The 25,082-nt window shown below is 31.8% G+C and overlaps 1 protein-coding gene across 4 annotated transcripts in view; it reads right to left on the bottom strand.

The window, feature by feature from the left end:
* The window catches only part of LOC130892712 (extended synaptotagmin-2-like), a 117,812-nt gene that overhangs the window by 6,821 nt on the left and 85,909 nt on the right, over positions 1–25,082 (bottom strand). For all 4 annotated transcript variants that reach the window (XM_057798276.1, XM_057798277.1, XM_057798274.1 and 1 more), the window contains 3 exons: positions 20,006–20,089; positions 17,293–17,389; positions 274–408 (listed from right to left, as the gene is read on the bottom strand). In XM_057798276.1, the coding sequence (XP_057654259.1) occupies positions 274–408; positions 17,293–17,389; positions 20,006–20,089 (316 nt within the window). The remainder of the gene's footprint in view (positions 1–273; positions 409–17,292; positions 17,390–20,005; positions 20,090–25,082) is intronic.

The following is a 25,082-nucleotide window of genomic DNA, read 5'->3' as shown; positions in this document are numbered from 1 at the left end:
TCATTATTTTTCCGGAAAATGAAAAGATCTGAGAACAATGTAGTTGCCACTATAATATCGGCCGTATCACAAGACCCTTGCGCACAAAAATTTATAAAAATCGTACAAGCCGTTTCCGAGATAATTGAGGCGATCAATACATAAAACTCACTATGTATAACATACACTAATAGTTGCGATCCCTTTGCACGATGGCAGTTTTTTATTCACGATTAATGTAACTGACAAATTTCATTTTTAGTTTGTTCCACTTAAGCAAAATCAGTTACTTACTTGTCCCATAACGAAAGAATTGAACATTTTCTTACTCTTTACTGTTAAAACTAGCTTATTGTTTGGAAGATCAGAATTGGATACAAGATATTCGAATGTTTCTTCATATACAGGATCACAGTTATCCATTATTACCTAAAATAAATTGGATGATTAAATAATAACTAGTTATTACTATGATATTTTTGATTTCTTATAATTGGGAGCTAAAAACAGAAGTGAACGAGGTGAAGAAAAAAGCAACACCAGTTACATGCGAAGAATTCTTGAAGGACATTTTATAAAACAATATAATTGTATTAAATATCATAAACATGTACCAGCATTATTTTACTATAAATAAGATTTTTGTAAACAACTCGATGATATTTAATGTTTATAATTAGTTCGATCTTGAGATTAATTGTATTCATTCAAATATTCAAAAATAAATTTTTTAAAAATAAATTTCGAAAACCGAAATTTATAATTGGCGCAGTCAATAGGATTAGTGCGGTCGCGAGTTTACACAAAGTGCGATAAAGTTTCGGCTAAGTACTTCAGGACCTCAGCACTAGACCTACATATTCAACGAGGGACAGGACTTCAGACAAGCTGTAAGTGCCAAGTCTCCTTATTATTTTTATTCCTTTTTATCCATCCTTATTAAAACTTTGAATAAGGAAGAGATAATTTAATAATTTTAAATATATTATTTTATGAACGATTTTGATAAATTATTAAATACATTCAGTGAGTTAAACTTAAAAGATAATCCAGAATATATAAAAATGGCAACGTCAAATCCAAAAATCCTAAATTGGGATTTATTCAAATTAAAGTTAGAAAACATTAAACCTTACGACGGAAATAAAAATACGTTAAATAAATTTATAAATCGATGTGAAAACCTAATAGAGACGTATACAGTTTATAACGATCAAGACATTAATAATCACGTATTATAATGCATACAAGAAAAATTAATAGATAAAACCGAATTAATGGTAGGAAATAGAATTGAGTTAAATACCTGGTTTAAATTAAAAGAGGCGTTGATTCAGTGTTTTGCAGATAGACGCGATTTAGATTGTATTTTGCAGGAATTAACGAGAACATGACTATTTAAAAATGCAAATTTGATAGCATTCGGTAACAGATTACAATTATTAAAAAGTCAAAATATACAAATAATCAGTAACAATTTAAACTTAGGAGAAATTGATAAAAGATACCAAATTAATCATTGTGAGAAAACAGCTTTGAACACCTTTATTGCAGGATGTTCAGGTGTTATACGTAACAATATGTATTTAAAAAAGCCTAACTCTCTAGAAGATGCTATGGCTTACGTCGACGAATTTGAAAATTTCGTAAAACTTTATGGTCAATTTTATGAACCTAAAGTTAAATATAACAATAATAAAAACAATGCCCTAATGAATCAAACAAGAAATAATAGAAATAATCAACATAATAATTATAATTCTTTCTACCGACAACCTTATAATAATAATTATGATAGATATAATAATAATAACAACTATAATAATGAAAGATATAATAATAATAATAGTTTCCCTAGTCAACCTATAAACGTAAATCCAATGCCACAAAGGAGGCAAAATTACCCAACGAATGCGCAAGTATTTGGTCCTAGGAAAAATGTTTTCCGCCCGAACCAAATACCTATAAATCGATTACCTAGACCAGAACCGATGTCAACGACATCGAGAAATTTTTCTGACAGACCTAGTAGACGTATAAATAATAATAACAATTATAATAATAATAATAATAATACAAACAATAATAAATATTTCAAATCACGAAACGAACCGAATTTTACATCCGAAGAATTATATAATAATAATTACAAAAATAGCGAAGAAGAAATAATCGATTTTCAACATTTGTTTGAACGCGACGAAGATAACGATCGGATAGAAAATTTTCGAAAAGAGTCTCGGAAGAAAAATCAAAAGTAATTGAAATAAATATAGCCGCAAATAACCCATTACCTTATATTGAAATCAAAAAACCAAATTTAAAATTATTAATAGACACAGAAAGTAATAAATCGATACTAAAACCTCCAATCGTAGAGAAATACTATCCTCAATGTATATATGTTACCGGCAATGTGTATAATTCAGGTATTGTATACAATCCCTAGGTAATGTATACAATCCCTGGGGCGTCCAGGCAATGTATGAAATATCATGAATATCGTCCATTTCATACTTTACCTAGGTATTGTATACAATTCCTAAGACTAAACTAATGTTAGGTAAGCCGGTTAATATCAATAAATCTTAACAGACTTACTTATCAAACAGCGGACAAATAAAACATGTTGTATTTACTTGAAATAAACTTTATTATCAACTTTAAAATCACAAAAAAATAACAGGAAACTTAAAATTCTTCTTGTTTGTAACATAACATTACAAGTATCTTTTAACATAATATAAGTAATTTTGTAATTGCACTTCACAAACAAAACAATTCTCTTTATAACAAAAAGTAGGTCTAATAGGCATTCACAATTTTAGGTAAAAGTAGGTTTTATTTATTCTTACACGACAAACTATTATGGCACTTTGAAGAGCACAGAGCTTTACTTTTGACACAGGAACACTTTTTAGAGTCACAGTTTTTTTTGCAGCTACATTTCATAAAGCCCTGTCCTGTCCCCGTAGATTGAAAAGTCACAACTGTACGGAGTGTCGTTTCCAGATTGGGGACGTCTTCTTCTTGCAGTAATTTCTGATGGCAAACAGTGAACTGTTGTCTTGAATACAATGTCTTGACAACGCCTTGCTTCGTGCCTAGTTAATATAGATCGTCATCAGTTTTGTGTAATACTACAGCCAGTATATTGCGAGCATCACCACGACTTCTATCGACTTCTGGAACAGGAATGCGTACAGTGGTACCCAACGATACGGGAGGGAATTTTTTTTCAGAAGTTTTAAGCATTTTCTGAGCTTGTACTATCAAATTCTCTTTGGCTCTGATGCGGTTTTCTATCGAAAAGGCGTTTTTTGCGCATACAGGACAAGCAACTTTGGATCCAAAACCTTCTGCAATATTTTCTTCCGGAGCAGCACAAATAGTATGAATAGGCCTATTGCACATTCTGCACGAATGACCACCTGTTGTCTCCTCGGAACAAACACAGCATATAAGTGCACAACTCAATGACTCCTCTCGTACTGATACCAAATTCGGATCATGTAACGCTTGATCATTTACCTCACAAGGAAGATTTTCGACATTCGTAGGCTCAACAACATTCTTAGTATTTGGGAGAGCCATGTGTTCATCATGCGCACTTTGGACATTTGAAGCTTCCTTAAAACTATCGAGTGCAGCGTTTTGTTGATCTGGTGCCTGTAGAGGTTGAGTCTCAGCTGTTTCAGTTTCTGATGTCTCAGCCGCATCTATTACAGATTCTGAAGATGACTTCATCACTTTTTCTAAATCTTCTTCGCTCTCCAGGTTGTGAGTATCCTCAAAAGGCAAAGATATGCCAACTTTTATTTTCGACCCAAAAAGAGCTTCATAAGGTGTTCTTTTGATTCCTGAGTGAAACGCCCTATTCTTCATAAGTTGTACAAATCGCAGACCATCATTCCAACGTTCGCTATCGTTATCTTGCATCCAAGTTGTAAGCATGTTTTCAATGTCCTGGTTAGCTCGTTCGACACTCCCTTGACTTTGGGAATGTCTAGGCTTGCCATGCACAATTTTTAAGTTCGGCCAGTATATTTTAAGATTACTGACCACTCGGTTTGCGAATTCTCGACCGTTGTCCGATTGTAAGATGGCTGGTGCACCAATCAGTGTAAAAATATCCAGTAAATTGTACGCTACTTCCTCAGCGCGTTTTGTTTTCAGGGCTCTTAATATGACAAACTTTGTGAGATGATCCTGATAGACCATTATGAATTTATAATCCCGGTCTGGATGAGATTGATAGTCTATCAAATCTACTTGACAGCGAGAATTAAATTCTGTTGAAAGTATGGGCTTCACGACAATCCCTTTTCTTATTCCTTTTTGTTTTTGCTGGCAGGGTTCGCAAAGTTGCAAAAATAGTTCAACATCGTGGCGAGTTATATTCTTATATCTTGAAGAAAGCTCCTTCAGCATTCTGTCTCGTCCTCCATGGCCGATACTATGATGTGCGTCGTGAAGTATTTGAAATAATTCAGTATCAGCAACGTAGTATATAATATTGTTATTTGTAGTAGCATCCACAGGAAAAATCAACTTATCTTTCTGACCAACAGTTATAACATCATAATGCTTCAATAACCAGTAATCCCGAAAAGCCTTTTTTTCAGCCGTTTTTGCATTTTTTGTTTCTTCTATCAATTGTTCATAACGATTTTTTTCAATAAACGTGCGATTTTTTGTATTTGCTGCTTCTCTTTTTATTTGTAATTGTGAATAAAATCTTTCTTTCATCTCAGCTATTCGTTGTTCGGCCGCCATTTTTTAATAAATTAAATTACTTTCCTACCTGACGAAAATTAGCAAAAATAATAACTATGACGCAAATAGCTCAATACACGTGTTAACAGTATCATCGCACGTCGCGAAATGAAATGGAGAAATGCGGCTGTTTGCTTAAATAGTGTCGCAGTATCCTTTTTCTCAAGCGGCGGCGGCGGCTCCTTTGACCTGAAAGGCCGCCCGTTCGCGGTATCCTTTTTTCAAGTGGCGGCTCCTTTGACCTGACCGGCCGCCCGCGGTATCCTTTTTCTCAAGCGGCGGCTCCTTTGACCTGACCCGCACGCCCGCCGCGCCCGCGCCGCCTCTTGTCAAAGGATTTAATTTTATTTACAAAGGCTACCGCGTGCGGCGTACACCCGAAAGTGAAATTGACAGTTTTATATCGAAGCGCCTCCGTAGTGAAAGATTGTGTTTGTGAACTGTTGTACTACGAATTGAATTTATCCTCAAAAAATCCGACATTTGATAAGATTCTGGATAAATTACACCTATGTACTTACCTCCATAGCAACCTACAGACGCTCCAGCCGTAAGTCAAACTAAAAGAAAGTATCAATAAAAAAGGTAATTCCACATTTATGTGGAACATAAGTATACGTAGTTCACGCAATTACAGAAGAAAATAAGTACCTAAATATTTTGTTTTGGATTCAGAGCGTGATAATGGCTCTCTTATTAAAAATACGGGTGGTAGTAACTCTGACAGTTCGAGTGATGAAGAATTGTGGTGTAATTTTACTTTGAATTTACCTACTTTCGCATATTTTTGATTAAAATTATCTTTGCACCTAGCTTGTGTGTTCCGATAATTTTTATTCGTATTTTGTTTTATTAAACACAATTGCGTTCGGGTGTACCGACATTATCTAAACGAACTTACTTTGATCGCGCCGCCTTGGCGCCGTGCCGTCTCTTGTCAAAGGATTTAATTTTATTTGCAAAGGATACCCGCGTGCGGCGTACACTCGCGAGTGAACGGTCATGCTAAAACGATTCACTTCCATTAATGCTTGAAATGGCGCCTCTAGGAAGGGTGTCAGGGTTCTATGAAGCTTACCGTACTTATTTGTTTGTAATAACCACAATTGCGTTCGAGTGTTACATTACCTGCTGCAAGTTTGGCATTGTATAGAATACCTAGGTAAAGTGTAAAATAAATTCTATTTCATACTTTACCTGCCCGTTTTAGGTATTCTATACATTGCCTAGGTATTGTATACAATACCGGATTATACACATTGCCGGTAACATATATAATTTAAATGTAGAAATTAGAACATCATTAACTAGTAAAATAATTTGACATCAGGCAAAAATCCCTGCATTTAAAGAATTTAATTATAATAATACAATAGATTTTCATGACTTTTTCGATGGAATATTAGGTATAGAAGACATGATGAGAATAAAATTAAATATTGATTTTACTAATAAACAATAAAATAACAGGAGAGTACGATTTTGTCGATCAACGAGTGAACACGTACCTTTTGTTTAACTCGGTGTTTGTTTACAAAGTCATTAAATACGCGTTAGTAAATTTGTACTAGAGTTTTTACGGTGTTGTGAATAGTAAAAGAATCTGGTCTTCACCAGTGGCGGACCATTAACACAGTTCTGTCCAGTGAGAAGTAGTTTCAGAAACTGTAAGTTCACCATACTTATATTGTTCTCCAAGTTATCTAAACTTAGTGAATTACTCATCATAAACACAGTCAATTCGATTAGTACTTCACCTATAAAAGCAGCAAACCAATTTCGCATGCTACTATTTACAAATAGCGGCCAGGGACGTATTCCAAATTCCGGCCAAATAAAATCAAATTTTAATGATGTCTTCAATCAATAATACACAGTCAGACACTCCTACAACAGTCATCATAAGCTATTCATCAGCAGTTAACCAAACTGTTTTTCCAAGCAAACAACAAGCAATCGTTTTTTCCGCTATCAACAATGCCAAATTACAGGATTACCTTATCCCATTAGGATCAATCATTCAACCAAAAAATATTATTTTTTCATCAAGGCTTTCGAACAATCGTGTCTGTATGTACTTGGCAAACAAATCAGTTGTTGACAACTTCATGAACAATTATGGCTCCATAACCGTCAACGGCGAAAAACTAGTAGCTCGTCGACTCATAACTCCGGCTGATAGAATCATACTTTCCAATGTAAGTCCAACCATCCCTCATCAACTGCTAACAGATGAAATATTAAAATTAGGTCTAAATCCAGTTTCTCCCATGACGTTTCTAAGAATCGGTGCAACATTACCTGAGTATAGTCACATCCTAAGCTTCAGAAGACAGATTTACGTAAGCCCTTATACGCAACAGCTTCCAGACTCCATACTGATTGAATTCGAACAAACCAGCTACCGAGTATTCCTCCAAAAAGATGGACTAACATGCTACAAATGCAAAGCTGATGGTCATATGGCCTCACAATGTATCAATAGCTCCAGCCAATCAGAATCTAATACATATAGTTCAACATCAAATATTCAACCGCTTTCGACTTCCCAAACTCTTCTTACAACCCCAATCCAAACTCTTCCACCATCTTCGTCAACAAATAGCATCAATACACAAAAATTGACTTCTTATCCAACAACAGAAGACTCTTCACTTAGTCAAGAGACGCCCGCAACTTCAACGAATATGGAAGCAGAAACGGATGCAACAGATATTCCCAAAATCACAAACAAAAGGCCTATGGAAGACACCCCCACACCCGATAGCGATAATAACATAACGCCCGAAAAATTATTCCCTAAGCCAAAACCAATACTAAAAAAGAATAAATCGAGCAAGAAACAATCAACAATATCCTGCAAAGAGTTCATCGAAAATCATTCGCCACCTTTCATTCTGGACTACGACCAATTAATTGTTCTACTAGATAATGTAACCGGCTCACTCCAACCTCCAACCAAAAAGCTATCAGGGAAGCAAAAGCAGCGTTGAACAAGTACAGGAAACACAAAACTCTCCAAAATCGCGTAGAGTTGAAAAAATACAAAGCAAAGGCACAACTTGTGATCAAACAATCCAAGAAAAAATCTTGGCAGGAATATGTTTCTGGAATAACTCCTCCACTCCAATAAATCAAGTCTGGACCAAAATAAGAAAAATGAATGGACATAGTTCAAAAAGCACTATCCGTAGCATTAAACACAATGATCGTTACTACTCATCCACAATAGATATAGCCAATATTTTGGGCCAATCCTACCAAGAACAATCGTCAACTTCAAATTTCACACGCGACTTTCTCAATTACAAGACTCAAATCGAACAAACTCCCATCAGTTTTGAAGATACACTGGATAACCCTTTAAACCTTCCTATTACTATAGAAGAACTTGACAGCTCCTTAGAAAAAATGAAAAACTCGAGCCCAGGTCCAGACAATATTCCAGTCATATTTCTCAAATATCTACCATCTTCAGCAAAACGGCATCTACTGAAGCTTTTCAACAAGATATGGGAAGATAAAGTATTCCATTCTTTATGGTCTGAAGCTATTATTCTACCATTTTTGAAATCTAAAAAGCCCAAACAAGAAGCCAACTCGTACAGACCTATATCACTAACTTGCTCAATGGGAAAACTGCTAGAGAAAATTGTCAACCAAAGACTCATGTGGCATCTCGAAACTTCTAACCTCTTAATCAAGGAACAAACTGGTTTTAGACCAAACTGCTCAACTCTAGACAATATTGTGGATTTGGAAAGTGAGATCAACGAGGCTTTTGCCACCAAACAGTTATGCGTGGCCATTTTCTTCGATATCTCAAAAGCATTTGATACCTGCTGGACTCCAAACATTCTGATGCAACTACGAAGATGGAATATCACAGGAAATTGCCTAGCTTTCATTAACAACTTCCTTGCCAACAGAACATTCAAGGTTCGGGTTGACGACGTACTATCTGATGCTTACCGCCAAGCAAATGGAACCCCACAATGCTCAGTTATCAGCCCTACTTTATTTCTGATTGCCATCAACAACATACTCAATAATCTGAAAAAACCACTGAAAGCAAGAGTCTTCGCAGACGACCTAGTAGGTTACATAAAAGGAAAACATATAAATACAATATCTCTATTTATTCAACAATTCATCACAAATTTGGAACTATGGTCACGTCAATCCGGTTTTCTGTTACCAAAACAACAGGTGTGGTATTTAGCAGAAATCGCTCATATACTATCCCAAAATTGAAACTTTATAACCAAAATATCAACTTTAAAACATCAGCAAAATTTCTAGGAATGATCTTTGACCATAAGCTTACCTGGAAAGAACACATAGAGAAGTTAGTCCAAACATGAATGAAGCGGCTTAATATAATGAAAAGTCTAGGAAATATAAATTGGGGATCTGACCAAACAACGCTACTACTTATATATAAAACGCTGATTAGGTCTAAAATAGACTACGGCTCCATGGCATATGCATCTGCTAGAAAAACTGTACTTCGCAAACTCGATGTTATCCATAATACAGCATTAAAAACAGCTTCAGGCTCGTTTACAACATCCCCTAATACCAGCATTCGAAGTCTTCTTGGTGAACCATCATTAAGCTACAGACGCTCTATATTGAGCTTGAATTACGCGGCTGCTATATCCACAAATGCTGAAAAACCAGTTTACAATAAGACATTCAACAACATATATAGAGATCTTTTTGATAAAAAACCGCATCTATCTAAGCCATTCTATGCCAGAGTTAGAGATCTTCTTCAGAAATTTAACTTAGAGCTCCCAACAATGTTTCCATCCACTATCGAACATCCAGCTCCGTGGACAATCTCTACCCCTCGCTGCCATACTAACTTGACCGGGTTTGATAGGGATACAAATCGCCATGAAATCTTTGCAGAACTCAACAGGATACTGCATAACTACATTGACTTCAACATAGTCTACACGGATGCTTCGAAATCGGAGGCAGGAGTGGGAGCTGCAGTAGTGACCGCAACTGAATCTTACAGCATAAAATTCTCCCCTCACACTAGCATATTTACGGCAGAACTCTATGCTATCTTTCATGCCCTCAAAGTAACTACCTCCTTCCCAAATCCCAAAACCCTAATTTTAACTGATTCCTTAAGTAGCATTCATTCCTTGAAACATCTCTATCCCAAGGATCCAATATTACAATCAATCAAATCACTGCTTCACAATATCCAGAACGACAAGAAATCTGTCGATTTCATTTGGATTCCTGCTCACATTGGCATCAGAGGCAACGAAGAAGCGGACCTATGTGCGCGCAACGCAATCGTAAACGTTGATGCTGAACTCATAACAAAGTGCGTGGTGAATGACGTGAGAACACTTATTCGGGAAAAAGTTCACAACCACTGGCAACAAGACTGGCAGCGATCGCAAGACAAACTTCGCGAATTTAAATCAACAGTGACACTGTGGAAGTATCCTAAAATAACACGCAGAGCACAAATGATTATTACCAGACTTAGAATAGGGCATTGCAAATTTACACACACTTATCTTTTCAATAATGACAATGCTCCTATATGTGACTCATGTCAAGAACACTTAACAGTGAAACATGTCCTGATCAATTGCACTAAGTTCGACACGTACCGGCTAAAATATAGACTACCCACAGACTTAAATATACTCTTAGGTGTAAACTGCCCAGTTGATAAATTGTTGGGATTCCTAAAGGACATTAATCTACTAAACAAAATCTAATATTGTATATTGTTATATATTGTTATACACCCCGCTAATCACCTTGGGTGGAAGCGGTTTAGCTTGAATTAAAAAAAAAAATAAAATAACAAAAACCTTTCAATTCCAATAAAATTTAGAAAACCAACTGACATAAAGTTCTCATTTGACATTGGACCGACTGAAAAATTATTAAAGTCATTACCAGTAAATGTATTAAATGGAGAAATATTAATAAATAAAACACAATTAGGAAAAGCATATATTCCGGAAACGTTAACAATAGCACAAAATGGTTATGCTATAGTTGAGATAATAAACGAATCATTTAAAACAATATCTATAACTTTGAATGAACCCCTTAAAGTTCAACCATTTGAAATAAATCAATATGAAATTCACAATTTTAATTATTCAAAAGAAAATAAAAAACTAATTAACGAAAATTATAATTGGCACGAAACTTATAATTGGCGTAAAAATAAAATAGATATAAGTAAATTAATTCGAACTAGTCATATGAACGAAGAAGAAAAGAATAATATAATTAAATTATGTAAGAAATTTTCCGATATTTTTCTAAAACCAGGAGATTCATTAACGTTTACATCCAAAATAAAACATTCAATAAAGACAACCGATGAAATTCCAGTACACGTGAAATCTTATAGATACCCATACATACACAAAGAGGAAGTACAAAAACAAATCAACGAGATGTTAGAAAAAGGAATAATAAGAGCATCATATTCCCCTTGGAGTTCACCTATATGGATTGTCAGCAAGAAATTAGATGCATCCGGAAAACAAAAATGGAGATTAGTAATTGATTATAGGAAATTAAATGAAAAAACCATTTCTGATAGATACCCGATTCCAAATATTACTGATATATTAGACAAATTAGGAAGAGCGCAATATTTCACAACATTAGATTTGGCTAGTGGTTTTCATCAAATTCAAATGTCGGAAGAATCGATAGAAAAGACAGCGTTTAGTGTAGATAATGGACATTACGAATTTCTTAGAATGCCCTTTGGACTAAAGAATTCACCCGCAACATTTCAAAGAGTAATGGACGAAATTTTACAAGAACTACAAAATAAAATTTGTTTAGTATATATGGATGACATCATAATATTTAGTACAAGCCTACAAGAACATATGCAGAATCTACAAGCAATATTTTATAAACTAAGAGAAGCCCGGTTAAAAATTCAATTGGATAAATGTGAATTTTTATGCAAAGAAGTAGCATTTCTTGGACATGTTGTTACACCAGAAGGAATTAAGCCTAACCCAAAAAAAAAAATTAAAGCCATAAAAAATTTCTCTATACCTTATACTCAAAAACAAATTAAATCATTTCTAGGATTATTAGGATATTACAGAAAATTCATTAAAAATTTCGCAAAAATTACTAAACCTATGACGACATGCTTAAAGAAAGATAAAAAGGTAGAACATACACAAGAATTTATTAATTGTTTTAATACTTGTAAACAACTTTTAACGTCAGAACCTATATTAGCCTACCCAGATTTTAATAAACAATTTGATTTGACTACTGATGCATCAAATTACGCAATAGGAGCAGTATTATCCCAAGAAGGACATCCAATTTCTTATGCTTCAAGAACATTAAACGACGCAGAAACGAATTACTCAACAATAGAAAAAGAACTATAGTATGGGCATGTAAATATTATCGACCCTATTTATTTGGAAGAAATTTCACTATATACACGGATCATAAACCTTTACAATGGCTAATGTCACTTAAAGAACCAAATTCAAGATTGGTTCGATGGAGATTGAAACTAGAAGAATATGATTATGAGATTAAATATTTAAAAGGAAAATCCAATCTAGTAGCAGACCCATTATCATGAATAAAACCAGATTGTGACGTAAATGCATTGGAAACAGAGTAACTAAATGTTAATATCGACGACTTAGATTCAATAATTCAAAGAGAAATTGATAACTTACCAAACGATTTTGAATCGATAAATGATGATTTATTACCTGATTTATCATATTTAGATGATATAGAAGAAGCTATACAGAATGAAAATATAAAAAACGACAAAATAAACATTATATCAAATATTCAAATACGACCACCATTAAATAGAGATTCAGATTTAGAAACGATACATTCTTTTTTAGAAAATCCAATATTAGAAATTCCAATTTCAAACAGATCATTGAACACATATAAACATCAAATTTTAATAACAAGTGGTGAAGTAAATAGTATAAGAATTAAGAAAGAAAAATGTTTTGACAATACTCGTATATATGTAATCTTATCTAAAAGATTTAGAAAGCAACATAGTTCAGTTTATTAAAGAATATATTGACCCAAAATTACTTTACGCATTATATTTTAGAGAACCTTTAAAACCAGAACAATTTATAGCCACGGTACAAAAATATTTCAAAAACGCAGCGTTTAAGTTTATTCATTGTATAAATGTAGTAAAAGATATTTTAACTGAAGAGGAATAAAAAGAAAAATTAGAATATTATCATATATATAAGAAAGGACATAGAGGGATCAAAGAATTAAAAAAATCACTAACCGAAAAATATTACTGGCCCAAAATGATACAAGACATAGAAAACTTCGTTGACAATTGTGAAACATGTCAAAAAAATAAATATGATAGAAATCCACCGATAATAAAATTCAATTTAACCCCAACAGCTAGTAGACCATTTGAGCACATTCACATAGATACCTTTAAAATAGCAAACCAATCATACTTAACAATAATAGATGCTTTTTCTAGATACGGTCAAGCATATTCAACGTCAAGTGTGAATGGAACTTCAGTTGTTGATAACATATTAAATTACATTACTCATCATGGTTTACCTTACAAAATAACAGCTGATTGTGGTTCAGAGTTTAAGAATAATGACCTACAAGATTTTTGCAAACTACACAAAATTGAACTACATTATACAACGTCCAAAAATAGCAATTCTAATTCACCTGTTGAACGTTTTCATTCCAGTTTAATCGAACATTTTAAATGCATAAAAGAAAATAATAAAGATTTTACTCCTGATCAATTGATAAAACACTCAATATTAGCATATAATAATTCAATTCATTCGGTAACGCAATTCACGCCATTTGAAATTATTAAAGGCCATATAACCCTGATCCATTCGACTTAGATGATCACCTAATAATATCTAATTACATACAAAATCATAAGGAAACATCAAATTATTATATAAAAAAATTAAAGAGAAAAACGCTAACATTAAAGAAAAATAATAAATAAAAGAAATGAAAATAGAAATGATCCCCTTTCTTATGAAAATCAAAACACAGCTTACATAAAAACAAAATTCAGAGACAAAAAACTACCTAAATTCAAAAAGGCCGAAATTGTAAAAGATTCTGGCATATTATTAGAAACAAACAAAGGAACCTATCATAAAAATATAATTAGAAAACCAAAAAAACTAAAACAGAAAATTGTTACAGATAATGAAGCTGACAATAGTATTAATGTTACTATTACTTTACAAGACGATCAAGACGGAAGACATAACAGTTACAAATGTAAATAACTTATTATTACCCATCAATTTAGGAACTAGTAATCTTATACATACTAAACATACTTTCATATACTATATAGATTTAGAATTCATTCACAAACAAATCAATAATTTAAAACAATATTATTATAATTTAAGAAATAATTTATCTCAAGCGAACGCAACAAATCCTATTTCATACCATAACTTAGCTGAACAATCATTGAGTAGAACAGAAATTTTAATTAACACTTTAGATAAAAAATCAGAAAATATTTATCCACATTTAAGATTGAAAAGAGGATTAATAAATGCTGTAGGCAAAATAGATAAATGGCTTTTTGGAACTTTAGACTCAGACGATGAAGAACGATATAATAATGCTATAAATGTTCTACAACAAAATCAAAAACAAATAATTCACGAAGTTAATTTACAAATATCACTACATAAAAAATTAATTGATCATTATAACAAATCGATTACGACTCTATGGGTTAATCAACAGAAACTTTTTGATAATTTAGAGAAATTTCACATTTCAGTTGAAAATAAAATAATAACTTTAAATAATTTTAAAACATTTCAAAGTACAATTTCACAAATTAATCTGGATTGTCAGAGTTTAATTACATTGATCGATAATATCGAAAATGCAATAACATTTTCTAAATTAAATACAATTCATAGTTCAGTTATATCAAGCCAAGAAATTTTAGAAATGATAAAATATTTAAGTACCATTTACGATAAAGAACAAATACCAAAATTTAATAATATTTTGACATATTATCTCTTTCTTGGTTCACAAGTAACCTTTTCCAAATCCAAAATAATATTTGCTACCCATGTTCCTATCCTAAAACCTAAAACCTATGAATTTTTCCATTTATACCCCGTAATTCAAAACCATACAATATTTATCCCTCCTAAACCTTACTTAGCCAGAAGTCAAAAAGAAGTTACTTTCATCAAAGAAGAATGCCCCGAGTTAGAAGGAAAACATTATTGTAAAGAGACTTTCAAATTACAAGATAACTGTACTGTTGAACTTTTAAATGGACATTCCGGTAAAAATTGTGTTATTAGTGAAATTGATCTTCAAGAAACAATATTAGAACAAGTAACAAATGATGAACTTTTACTGATTCCAAATTCAGAAACTGATGTAATTTCTAAATGTGTATCAGACCGCTATTTTAAAATAATGTATCCATCACTTATAAAAATTCCAAAAAATTGTAGTATTCAAATAGGAAGTGAAATTTTCTCAACTAATGTAGAAATTAAAAAAGGAAAATCAATAATATTACCGAAATTAAACTTTAAATTTTTGAATAATCAAATTTATAAATCTCCTAATTTAACTAATATAGATTTTAATAAATTGTATGAAATTAATAACATTGCTAAAAATATAAAACCAATTCATGAAATTTATAATCCGCAAAGCCATGTATCGATAGGACTATTTACTGTAATAATAATAATTTGTATAATTTTAATAACATTTTTGATAATTCGTAAATATAAATATAAGTTTGTGAAAAAACAGAAAATAGAAGAAATGAAGAAAGACGTCGAATTAGAAGAAGAAAGAAAACAAAGGATGAAAAATACCTCCGTCATTTTTTATTTTTAGGGATGGAGGAGTTACATGCGAAGAATTCTTGAATGACATTTTATAAAACAATATAATTGTATCAAATATCATAAACATGTATCAGCATTTATTCTATTTTTGTATCAAATATCGTAAACATGTATCAGCATTTTTTTACTATAAATAAGATTTTTGTAAACAACTCGATGATATTTAATGTTTATAATTAATTCGATCTTGAGATTAATTGTATTCATTCAAATATTCAAAAATAAATTTTTTAAAAATAAATTTCGAAAACCGAACTTTATAATTCACCATTTGAATTTCAAGTGATAACGATCCTGTCCACTAGCTCTTGAAATTCCAGTTTGATTTGGGTTTCAATTTCGGCTTATCAACCAGAACAAAAAACGCGATAAGTTCTTTTGAAATTTTATGCTAATTTTATAGTAACTAAACTAAATACAAGTGATAATACAAGGTGATTCAAATACATAATATATATAAGTGCCAAAAACCAAATATGTTTTCAATTTAGAAATGAGCTAGTAATCGCAGGATTTTTTAAAACCATTCAGCAAATTTAACGCAGTTTTATCCAACAAGTGTACACATGCCACAAATGCACTCACCATTGCAATTTGGTAGCCCAATGTTAACAAAAGGTAGGTATTATGCACCAAATCAGGAACAGTTTCACATGATGCTAAGCTAATAACAATTTGATTAATCTCAACAATTAAAAAGGCCAGATTAACAAGAAACTGGAAAGAACGTCCAAATAACGATAATGACTACTTTCTAACACTCAAGACTTACTACTACAAAAGGTTTTCTACCTTTCTTGCAGGAACCACATGAAAATAACTATAATTTCCTATCAACTGAAACTCCAGCCTACTGGCCAACAGATCCAGCAAAGTCTCCTGATCTACTGATTTCTTCATTACATCTGGCTAATTGAGTTCATATATGGAATTGAATCCGACTATGATCTCTTTTCAGATCATATTTCTGTTATTGAAACAATAAGTATTACCAAGCTCCACTCATCAAGAACCAACTAACTGGATTTTATACTGAAGTATAACTGATAATGAACTGAAACTGTACATCATCCTAAAAACTATGAATGAACTTGAAGAAGGCATGGAAAATCTAATTCTAAGACTACAAGAAGCTGCTAAATGAGCCACACCTATTCCAATTGAAAAAGAAAAAAACTCTCAATAAACCTTAATAGAAGACAAAGTAAAGCTAGAAGGATATGGTAAAAAAGTCTCAATCTAGATTTATAAGACTGTGTTGAAACCCATCTAGACATCTGGCAGACAACTTTGGGGTTATACCAGTAAATGAAGTTTTGCTATTCTCCGGAGGTTCCAAATACTTCAAATATTCAAAATACTTTGAGCAATGGTAAATACACCTTGGTATGTTTAATGATCTTTGCATATCGTAAATCACAGAAGAAATCCGGAAGCGTGGTAACAAATATCATGGTTGACTAGAGGGACAAATAAAATAAACTAATGATAAAGACTTTCTAATGATTACACATTAGCAAACTTCAACTCAAGGGATAAAAATTTAGATTCAATTCAAGTACTAAAAAAATTTGTTTCAACTTACCTTCGTTTTATTTTTAAGTTTTTGTGATCCTAGACCAATGAGTTTGAGTTTCACATAGGGATCTGGTATATGACTTGGATCTTTTAGTGGCAGATTTCTAAAATATAATGTAATATATTTGTGTATATGTTACCATTAAAGTATATAATGCAGTTATTTCATAGAATACCTAGTTATTCCATGAAATAACTGATCTTTTCAGTTGAAGTGTGTAATTTATCTAATTTATGCACCCTATAAATAGTATTTATGGAAATGTACCATAAAATCGTTTGTTACAACAAGGATTACTAAAATAACACTTGGAATTATAAAGAACATTATTTTTAAAACAAAAACATTTTTTGTTGACACACTGGTTGTCTTGCATTCAAATCGTCAACATATTTTCTATGTCCTGATTCGCTCTGTCAATACTGTCTTGGCTTTGGCTATGTCTTGGTTTGCAATGCACGATCTGAAGCTCTGGCCAAGTTACTTTTCAGTCATCAATAAGTTTGTTACAAAATTTTGTTCCATTGTCCGACTGCAATATACATGGGGATCCAAACAACAGGAATATATTAAGCAACTGTCCTGCATTTTCTTCTGCTCTCTTTGTGGAAGAGGTCTTAAAACTAAATAAATTTATAGTTTCCATAAGGTTGTGATTGAAAATCTAAGAGGTCAGCCTGACATCTTGAATTCATATGTGAAAAAATCATGGGCTTAACAACAACACCTTTTCTGCCCGCTTTGAGGTTTAGTTGACAAGATTCACAAAAATTCAGGAAAATCTTAATATAGTTTTGCATAATATTTTTGCAATGACGACTAAGCTCTTTTATATTCGGTCTCTACCACCGTGCCCAATAGATAAATAAGTTTCGTACAAAATGTTAAACAAAGAATCACTTGAGCAATGAAACATTACATCTGGTGTTGCATTTCTTACTGGGACTATTATTTTTTCTACTCCTGCAACTTCAAGGACATGGTAATGTTGAAGTAACCAATAATCACGTGGTACCTTCTCATCTGATGTTTTAAATTTCTTTACATAAGCTATCAAACTTAATAATTTTTCACGGGTGAGCAGGAATCTGTTCTCATTGACATCAAGCTTATTAAGTAAAGATTGAAACTTTTCTTTCATTGCTGTTTTTTTTTGTTATCATTTAAAGAATTCATTGTTCAAGGCAATTTAAGGTCTTAAAAATAATCGCACTTTAACATAAGCAAACTAAATTAACGTAATAACAAATGAATAAATTATAAAACTTGAAAAAATAAATGTATCTCAATACCTGATATAGTTCTTCTAATATTAATTGCAGAAGACAGTTATGCGAGAGTCAATTAATATTTCATAAATACGAACGGCACTCATTCCAAAATAAGAAATGAAAAATAATGTTTAACCGCCGTATAAAATTCATTAAATATCTAACAAACCGTCAGTCACGTGTACCAATGAAAATATCGAATCGTAAACCAATCGTAAAATTGATGATTCTATTGGCCGAAGCTGTCGGAAGGCGTACGTATACAATTTCTTCGAAATATTCCTGCCAAACAACCTGCTATGGTGTCGCTTGGTGAGATGGCGACAAGATTATTTGTGTCAGATAAAAGACTACCGTAGTTCTAATAAACGCATAATTTATCTATAGATGAAATATGGTTTGACAGTCACAATGTAGTGAATTGCGGTTGGATTGACAATAGTAAAAATTGCTGTTAGAATAGGCCATGTTTTAAAGGGAATCGCATTATAATAGTACACGCTGGAAGCAAAGATGGTTTCTTGTCTAATGCTTTATTAATATCTGTTAAAAAAAATTTAAAACTGTGCAGCTGATGATCATGAAGCATTTATTTGAAAAGTAGTTTAATGGACAGCTTTTACCTAACATTCCACCACCAGTAATCGTTATGAAGAATGCATCCTACCACTCGTGGCAACTCCTTAAGATACCAAATAGTAGTAGTAATAATGCTCGAATTTTAGCATTTATGTCTGAAAAAATATTCCTATTCCTGTCAGCGATCGTAAAAAAGACCCAACAAACAAAGAATTGCTTTCTTTTGTTTAAGGTCTAAAGTCTAAAGGCAATTTATTATATTGATAAGCAGTGCAAAGAATGGATAGGGTACAAATATGACTCAGTTCACGTCTGGTACCCTATTTAAACCAAGCTCCCTTACAGGCAGGTACATTTTACTCGTCTATTCACGTTTTATAATTTAAATTTGAGTTGTAGCAAGTTAGCTAGGTATAATAATGGTTTTTTTCTAAGTTCCAAGAGGATTACAATTAAGTATATCTGTCTAAATAACGGCGTATAATGCCGTCCGATTTATGATTCGATTGCCTTTTAACGAATACTTTCTCACATAAGATATACATATTTTCAGAAGACTATGGTAAATAGATCAAACAAAATTGTCGGCAAGGGTTTTTTATAATCTACAATTGATGTTGGAAGAACTATAAACGAAACGTAAATGTACTTTATTCGAAAAAGCGAGATATATGATATATATTATTTTACACTTCAACGAGCTACAGATCGTTATTCTATGAAATAACTTGTTAAAGTGTCAAATTAATAACATATTACATACAACAGACACCATCAGTTATTTCATGGAATAACAAGACATTCTATAAAATAACAGATCTCATACTTTAACAGTAACATATATACAACAATTATTAAGAAATACTCACGATATCCTGTGAATGGTAATAACTAGTTTTTGTCTGGGTGCACTATAAAATAGACTTATTTCCATTTGACCCAGTTCAGGCTTGCTAAAAAAGAAAAATGCCATAAATTTCAATTCCTTCTAACGGCAACATTAAAAGTTCAACATATCCAGATTTTAAAATAAGCGACTAGTAAAGGGCAGTTAAAATTGCATTTTTTCTAATTTTTATATAAGATATTTTCCATTCTGACGTTAACAAAAAAAATTGTGAGCGTCAAGTAATCTAAAATATTGTAGTGTGCGCTTCGTCACTCTATTTTAAGACGAAAAGTTCTTATAAACATTTGTGAAGTCTCTGTAAACAGTAAGTGAAGTGAACAAATACCTAACCTCAAATTTTATCTAATATTTTTTACCTAATTTCACAATGAAAATAACAAAACAAAATTTAACGAAAGTCAGCTGATCTGTTAAGCCAAAAGTAACTAAATTGAAACTTGCGCGCAATAAAAATGACACAAAACCGATAATGTCAAGATCATGCATGAAACAATCAGATGAACAGGATTGTTACGAATAAAATTACAGCTTTGTATAATAAGATTTTGAAGATCTTCTATTTTAGATATCCCCATACACAAAAATTCAGAGGATTGTGTCCAGGTGACCTAAGAGGCAACGGGTGTTGAAATTCTTGTCCCATCAAATTGACTTGAAAAACGTTATTTAAAAGCTCGCGTACAATAACTGCAAAATGTGAGGAGCACCGTTATGAACCACATGCCCCTTCTCGGCGGGTGTAATTTGGGCGCTAACCATCCTTCTTTACCTGTCTGACCAAGAAGGGTAGATAATCCGACATGTATTTTCGGCGCTAAGAAGTGCAGGTAGGTCGAGTCATAAAATAACACAATATAGGGAAAGGTGATAGATTTTTAAGTAGGTACTTAACATATTTTGGAAATACCCAGTAGATAGAGGGTTGACTTCTAATCTTAGAAAATTTTGCGTTTTTTAACGATAAAGTTTTGAAAAGTGGAGAATTGTATTGGAGGTGCGTGAAAAAGAATGTAAAATGTTCTGCTGTTCTGTTGGTCCTGAATTTACAATTTCGAGAAAAAATTTAAATCACAACCATGAAGCAGACGAGAAGAAATTAAATAGGACAATACTTTCAAATTCTTGTAAACGCAAAGCAGAGGATGATATATCCGAAAAACCATCGAAGATTATTTTTTACATGGACCGTACATTTTCTTATTCCGCAAAATATTTTTTACAAATGTTTACCATACAGGGGTTTAAAAACGGTCATTATGTTCCACTTGCGTATTGTTTACTACCTTCGAAATCTACTGATATATATATATATATATATATATATATATATATATATATATATATATATATATATATATATATATATATATCAATTTATTTTCTTTATTAGGATCTAAGATGTTTAATCAATTTAATGTGATTTTCAAACCAAGCGAGGTGTATGTGGATTTCGAAAAAGCCATACATAACGCTCTATATTTTACATTGCCAAATATAAAAATAAATGGTTGTAGATTTCATTTACACAAAGCTTGGTTTAGAAAAATACAAGCTCTCGGTTTGGCTTCGGAATTCAATAATAGAGATTCGGAAATTGGAAGGTGGATAAAGCATACATTTGGATTAACATATCTAAATCCCGATGAAGTGGAAGATTGTTTTGTGTTTGACTTAATGTGTTATAAACCAGTAAATGCAACTTTGGACAAATACGCCGATTACTTATTAGATGTTTATATAGATAAAGATTCACAATTCCCTCCTACTATGTGGTAAGATGGAAGTCCATCAATATTTCACACAACTAATGCATGTGAGTCATTTCACTCTAGATTTAATTCTTCACTTTATTCGTCGCACCCTGCTATATACGTTTTTATAGAAAAATTGAAAGAATTTCAGATTGATACTTATATCAAAATACAGAGCTTACATGTTCCAGCAAGAATTAAAGATGCAAAAGTTAAAAATAAATTAAATTTTTTAGTAGATATTGTTCATAGATTTCGATCATATCAAATTACAAGATTAGATTTTGTTAAATGTGTTTCTTATTATTCATAAAATAAAAATAAAATTAAAATAAATAATTGTTTATGTTAGAAGAGTAGTGTGTATGTAAATATTTAGAAGAGTAGTGTGTATGTAAATCTCTTATTTTATATGTAATATGTACTTAAGTACTAAATAAAAATATAAAGAAATATAAAATTTACTTTATTCTGTAGAGTGTTACAAAAATGTTGTGAGGAAACTTTATTAAGGGCAGATTTTTCATTTAAAAAAAGTGCAAAGTCTAACGGTAAATTTTTTCAGACCTTAGGTGATAATAGGTCATTTCTCTTATAGGAAAATCTAAAAATACAAAAATATATCTTATTATAAATGACGGTGATTTAATAAATAACTGTATTTCATAAATCATGTACTTCAGTCGGTTAGCGCCCAAAATACACATAGGATTAAAATGACCCTTCGGTCTTGGCGCCTAGTTTACATGTTGTAAAAAGTACATTAATCCTTTAGCGTCCAAATTACATCCGCCCCCCTTCTAATAATAAAAGGTACATCTTTCAAAAGAACTGGAAGTCATTTTCTAGAAAATAAAGATATGTCTCACTGGTTAACGGTCCTATTAAATAATCTTCGATGATGCCAAGCCAAACATTGAACAAAATGGGGTGTTGGAGCCACAACTATTGCCTGTCGATTTACATCCGTGGTCATTATGAAAATTTATAATGCCATGTTTTGAAAAGTTGGCTTTTTCATAAACAGAATATTGTCAGCAAATATTGAACACGCTGAACGCGATATGGATACATTAAATTAACTTTCAGAATATATCAAACAGTTCTGTTGGTAACATTTTCTTCAGTAGTAATTTTTCTGGTACTCGTTTCTGGATGGTCAATAATCTGAAGAATATGGTTTTCCAATTGTGGAGTTCTCACATATCTATGTCGTCAAATAATATTCTTTGATTTAATAAAAGTTCCAGTCTCTTGTAAACCAATATGTATCTTAGTAAACGTATCAGAACATGGTAAACGATTATTTGGATAACGCAGGGCATACATACATCTAGCCTCTAAGGCATTACCTTTACCATTACCATTAGTATCTCATTAACGACAAGACTTATCACACATGTTTATGAACAGTTCACGAGATCAAAAGAGATTTTTTCTAAAACTTCCAAAATGCTTGACTTTTGCCTAATTATCAGAATGCGCAACTCCTTACAGGATCAAGTAAAAACTATTAATTTTTTCTATGCATGGAAACCATTTGAATGCAATTTTATGAATCTTAGTAGTAATAAATATCTAAGAAATCAATTTTAAAAATTATTTATTAATTTTCAACTACATCAAGAAAATGGACTTTCTTTGATGCAGTATCCAACCTTATTTGGAACTACGAAGTGCGAGTGGAGTATTTATTTACAACTTTGCTTACAACATAATAATTTTGTGATAGAAGTCTTATTCGCTTGAGCAACATTTTTAATCACAATTAAATGTCTGTAATATTAATAAAAAATGTTCAACCAAACTCATATTATTATTGTTTATTTGGGGATAACCTTCAGCTTTCAACTTTATTGTTTTTATAAAATATCTTATGAAATATAAAACGAAAATCTTCTATAAGTCTTCATAAGACTAGGTACCTAGTAAATTAAGAATCAATTAACTTTTTACTTAAGTTTCTACTTGCGCTAAAGTAGCAATGGCACAAAATCAGTCTCAAAGTTTGATAAAATATTATTGTACATACATCACTTCTTATACAATACATATATAGAATAGAATTAAATTTAAATAAAATCAAGAAAATCGAAGCACTCCTAAATAATAAATGTAATAGCAGGTTTTAATAATGAGGTAAATCGTCATAAAAATTATGATAATCCTTTTCCATCGTATCTTTTAAGGCCTGTAAATGCAAATATGATTGAGGAATATTATGCCAAGGAATGTTTACATGTTTTTTTAATCCTGATTGAGAGCTCTTCTTACTCAGTATTTGTATATCTCAATTTACAAGCAATCTTTTCATCAAATGTTTACCTCGGAGCTCTTATATCAGCACTGTTAGCCAGATAGTCTTCTGGTAAATACATTTTTTGTGTTTCAATGCTCTTTATATAACAGATGTTGCTATGCTATCATATTCCATTTCTGTTTAAGTAAGTACAGCCATCACTGTATAATATCAGTTCCTGGCACTCACCTATCAGATTCTGATTGATGAGTTTCTCTAGAGCAGTGTGATAATAGGAGAAGTTTTTCACAATATAGTTTTACGTATCTTACTCCTCAAAACAGTACATGTCCTCCTTACAAAATGGCGGCGGGGAGATGGTGGTTTTATTATTGATTAATAATAAATTAGTGGTATTTTCATAGAGCATGCGAAGTAATCTAATGGATAAGATTCATAATACCCATCTAGTGTATTTTCGATGTTGTGTGAAGTTACGCATTCTGATAATTAGGCCGTCCATATATTTCTTCGTAGGTATCTCTATTTACATTTTATTTTACTAATGTAACATAGACTGTTTGCTTAAATAAAAAAGAAACATTTATAAAAATCGCACAAGCCGTTTCCGAGATAATTGAGGCGTTCCATACATAAAACATGAGTACTAATTTTATAAACGTTTTTTTATTTACCGTTTAGAGTTACAAATCACAAATATTTTTTTGTGTTATTCATGCTATTTCTATAAGTTGAAAACCTTATTTATTATGTGAATCTTGTGATTTACAATAATAGTCTACTGCCGTATATAAGCAATAATACTAGACAACAAAAAATTATCAATTTTTTCTCGTGCATAAGATTATGTGATTCGTAATTCTTTTTGAAAAAATAGATAAGAAAGGTGAGAAAAATTTGAGTCACGTCATATTTTTGTGAGAAATAAATTGTTTTGGAAAATCTCAAGTATTTATAAAACTCCAGTTTTATAATCAACACTAAAAAAACATGTCTTCTTAGACTCTCTCTTTTATATTCAGAGT

Source organism: Diorhabda carinulata, chromosome 4 (assembly GCF_026250575.1).
Source record: "Diorhabda carinulata isolate Delta chromosome 4, icDioCari1.1, whole genome shotgun sequence".
Taxonomy (NCBI): Eukaryota; Metazoa; Arthropoda; class Insecta; order Coleoptera; family Chrysomelidae; genus Diorhabda; species Diorhabda carinulata.
This window is presented reverse-complemented; position numbering and strand designations above follow the sequence as displayed.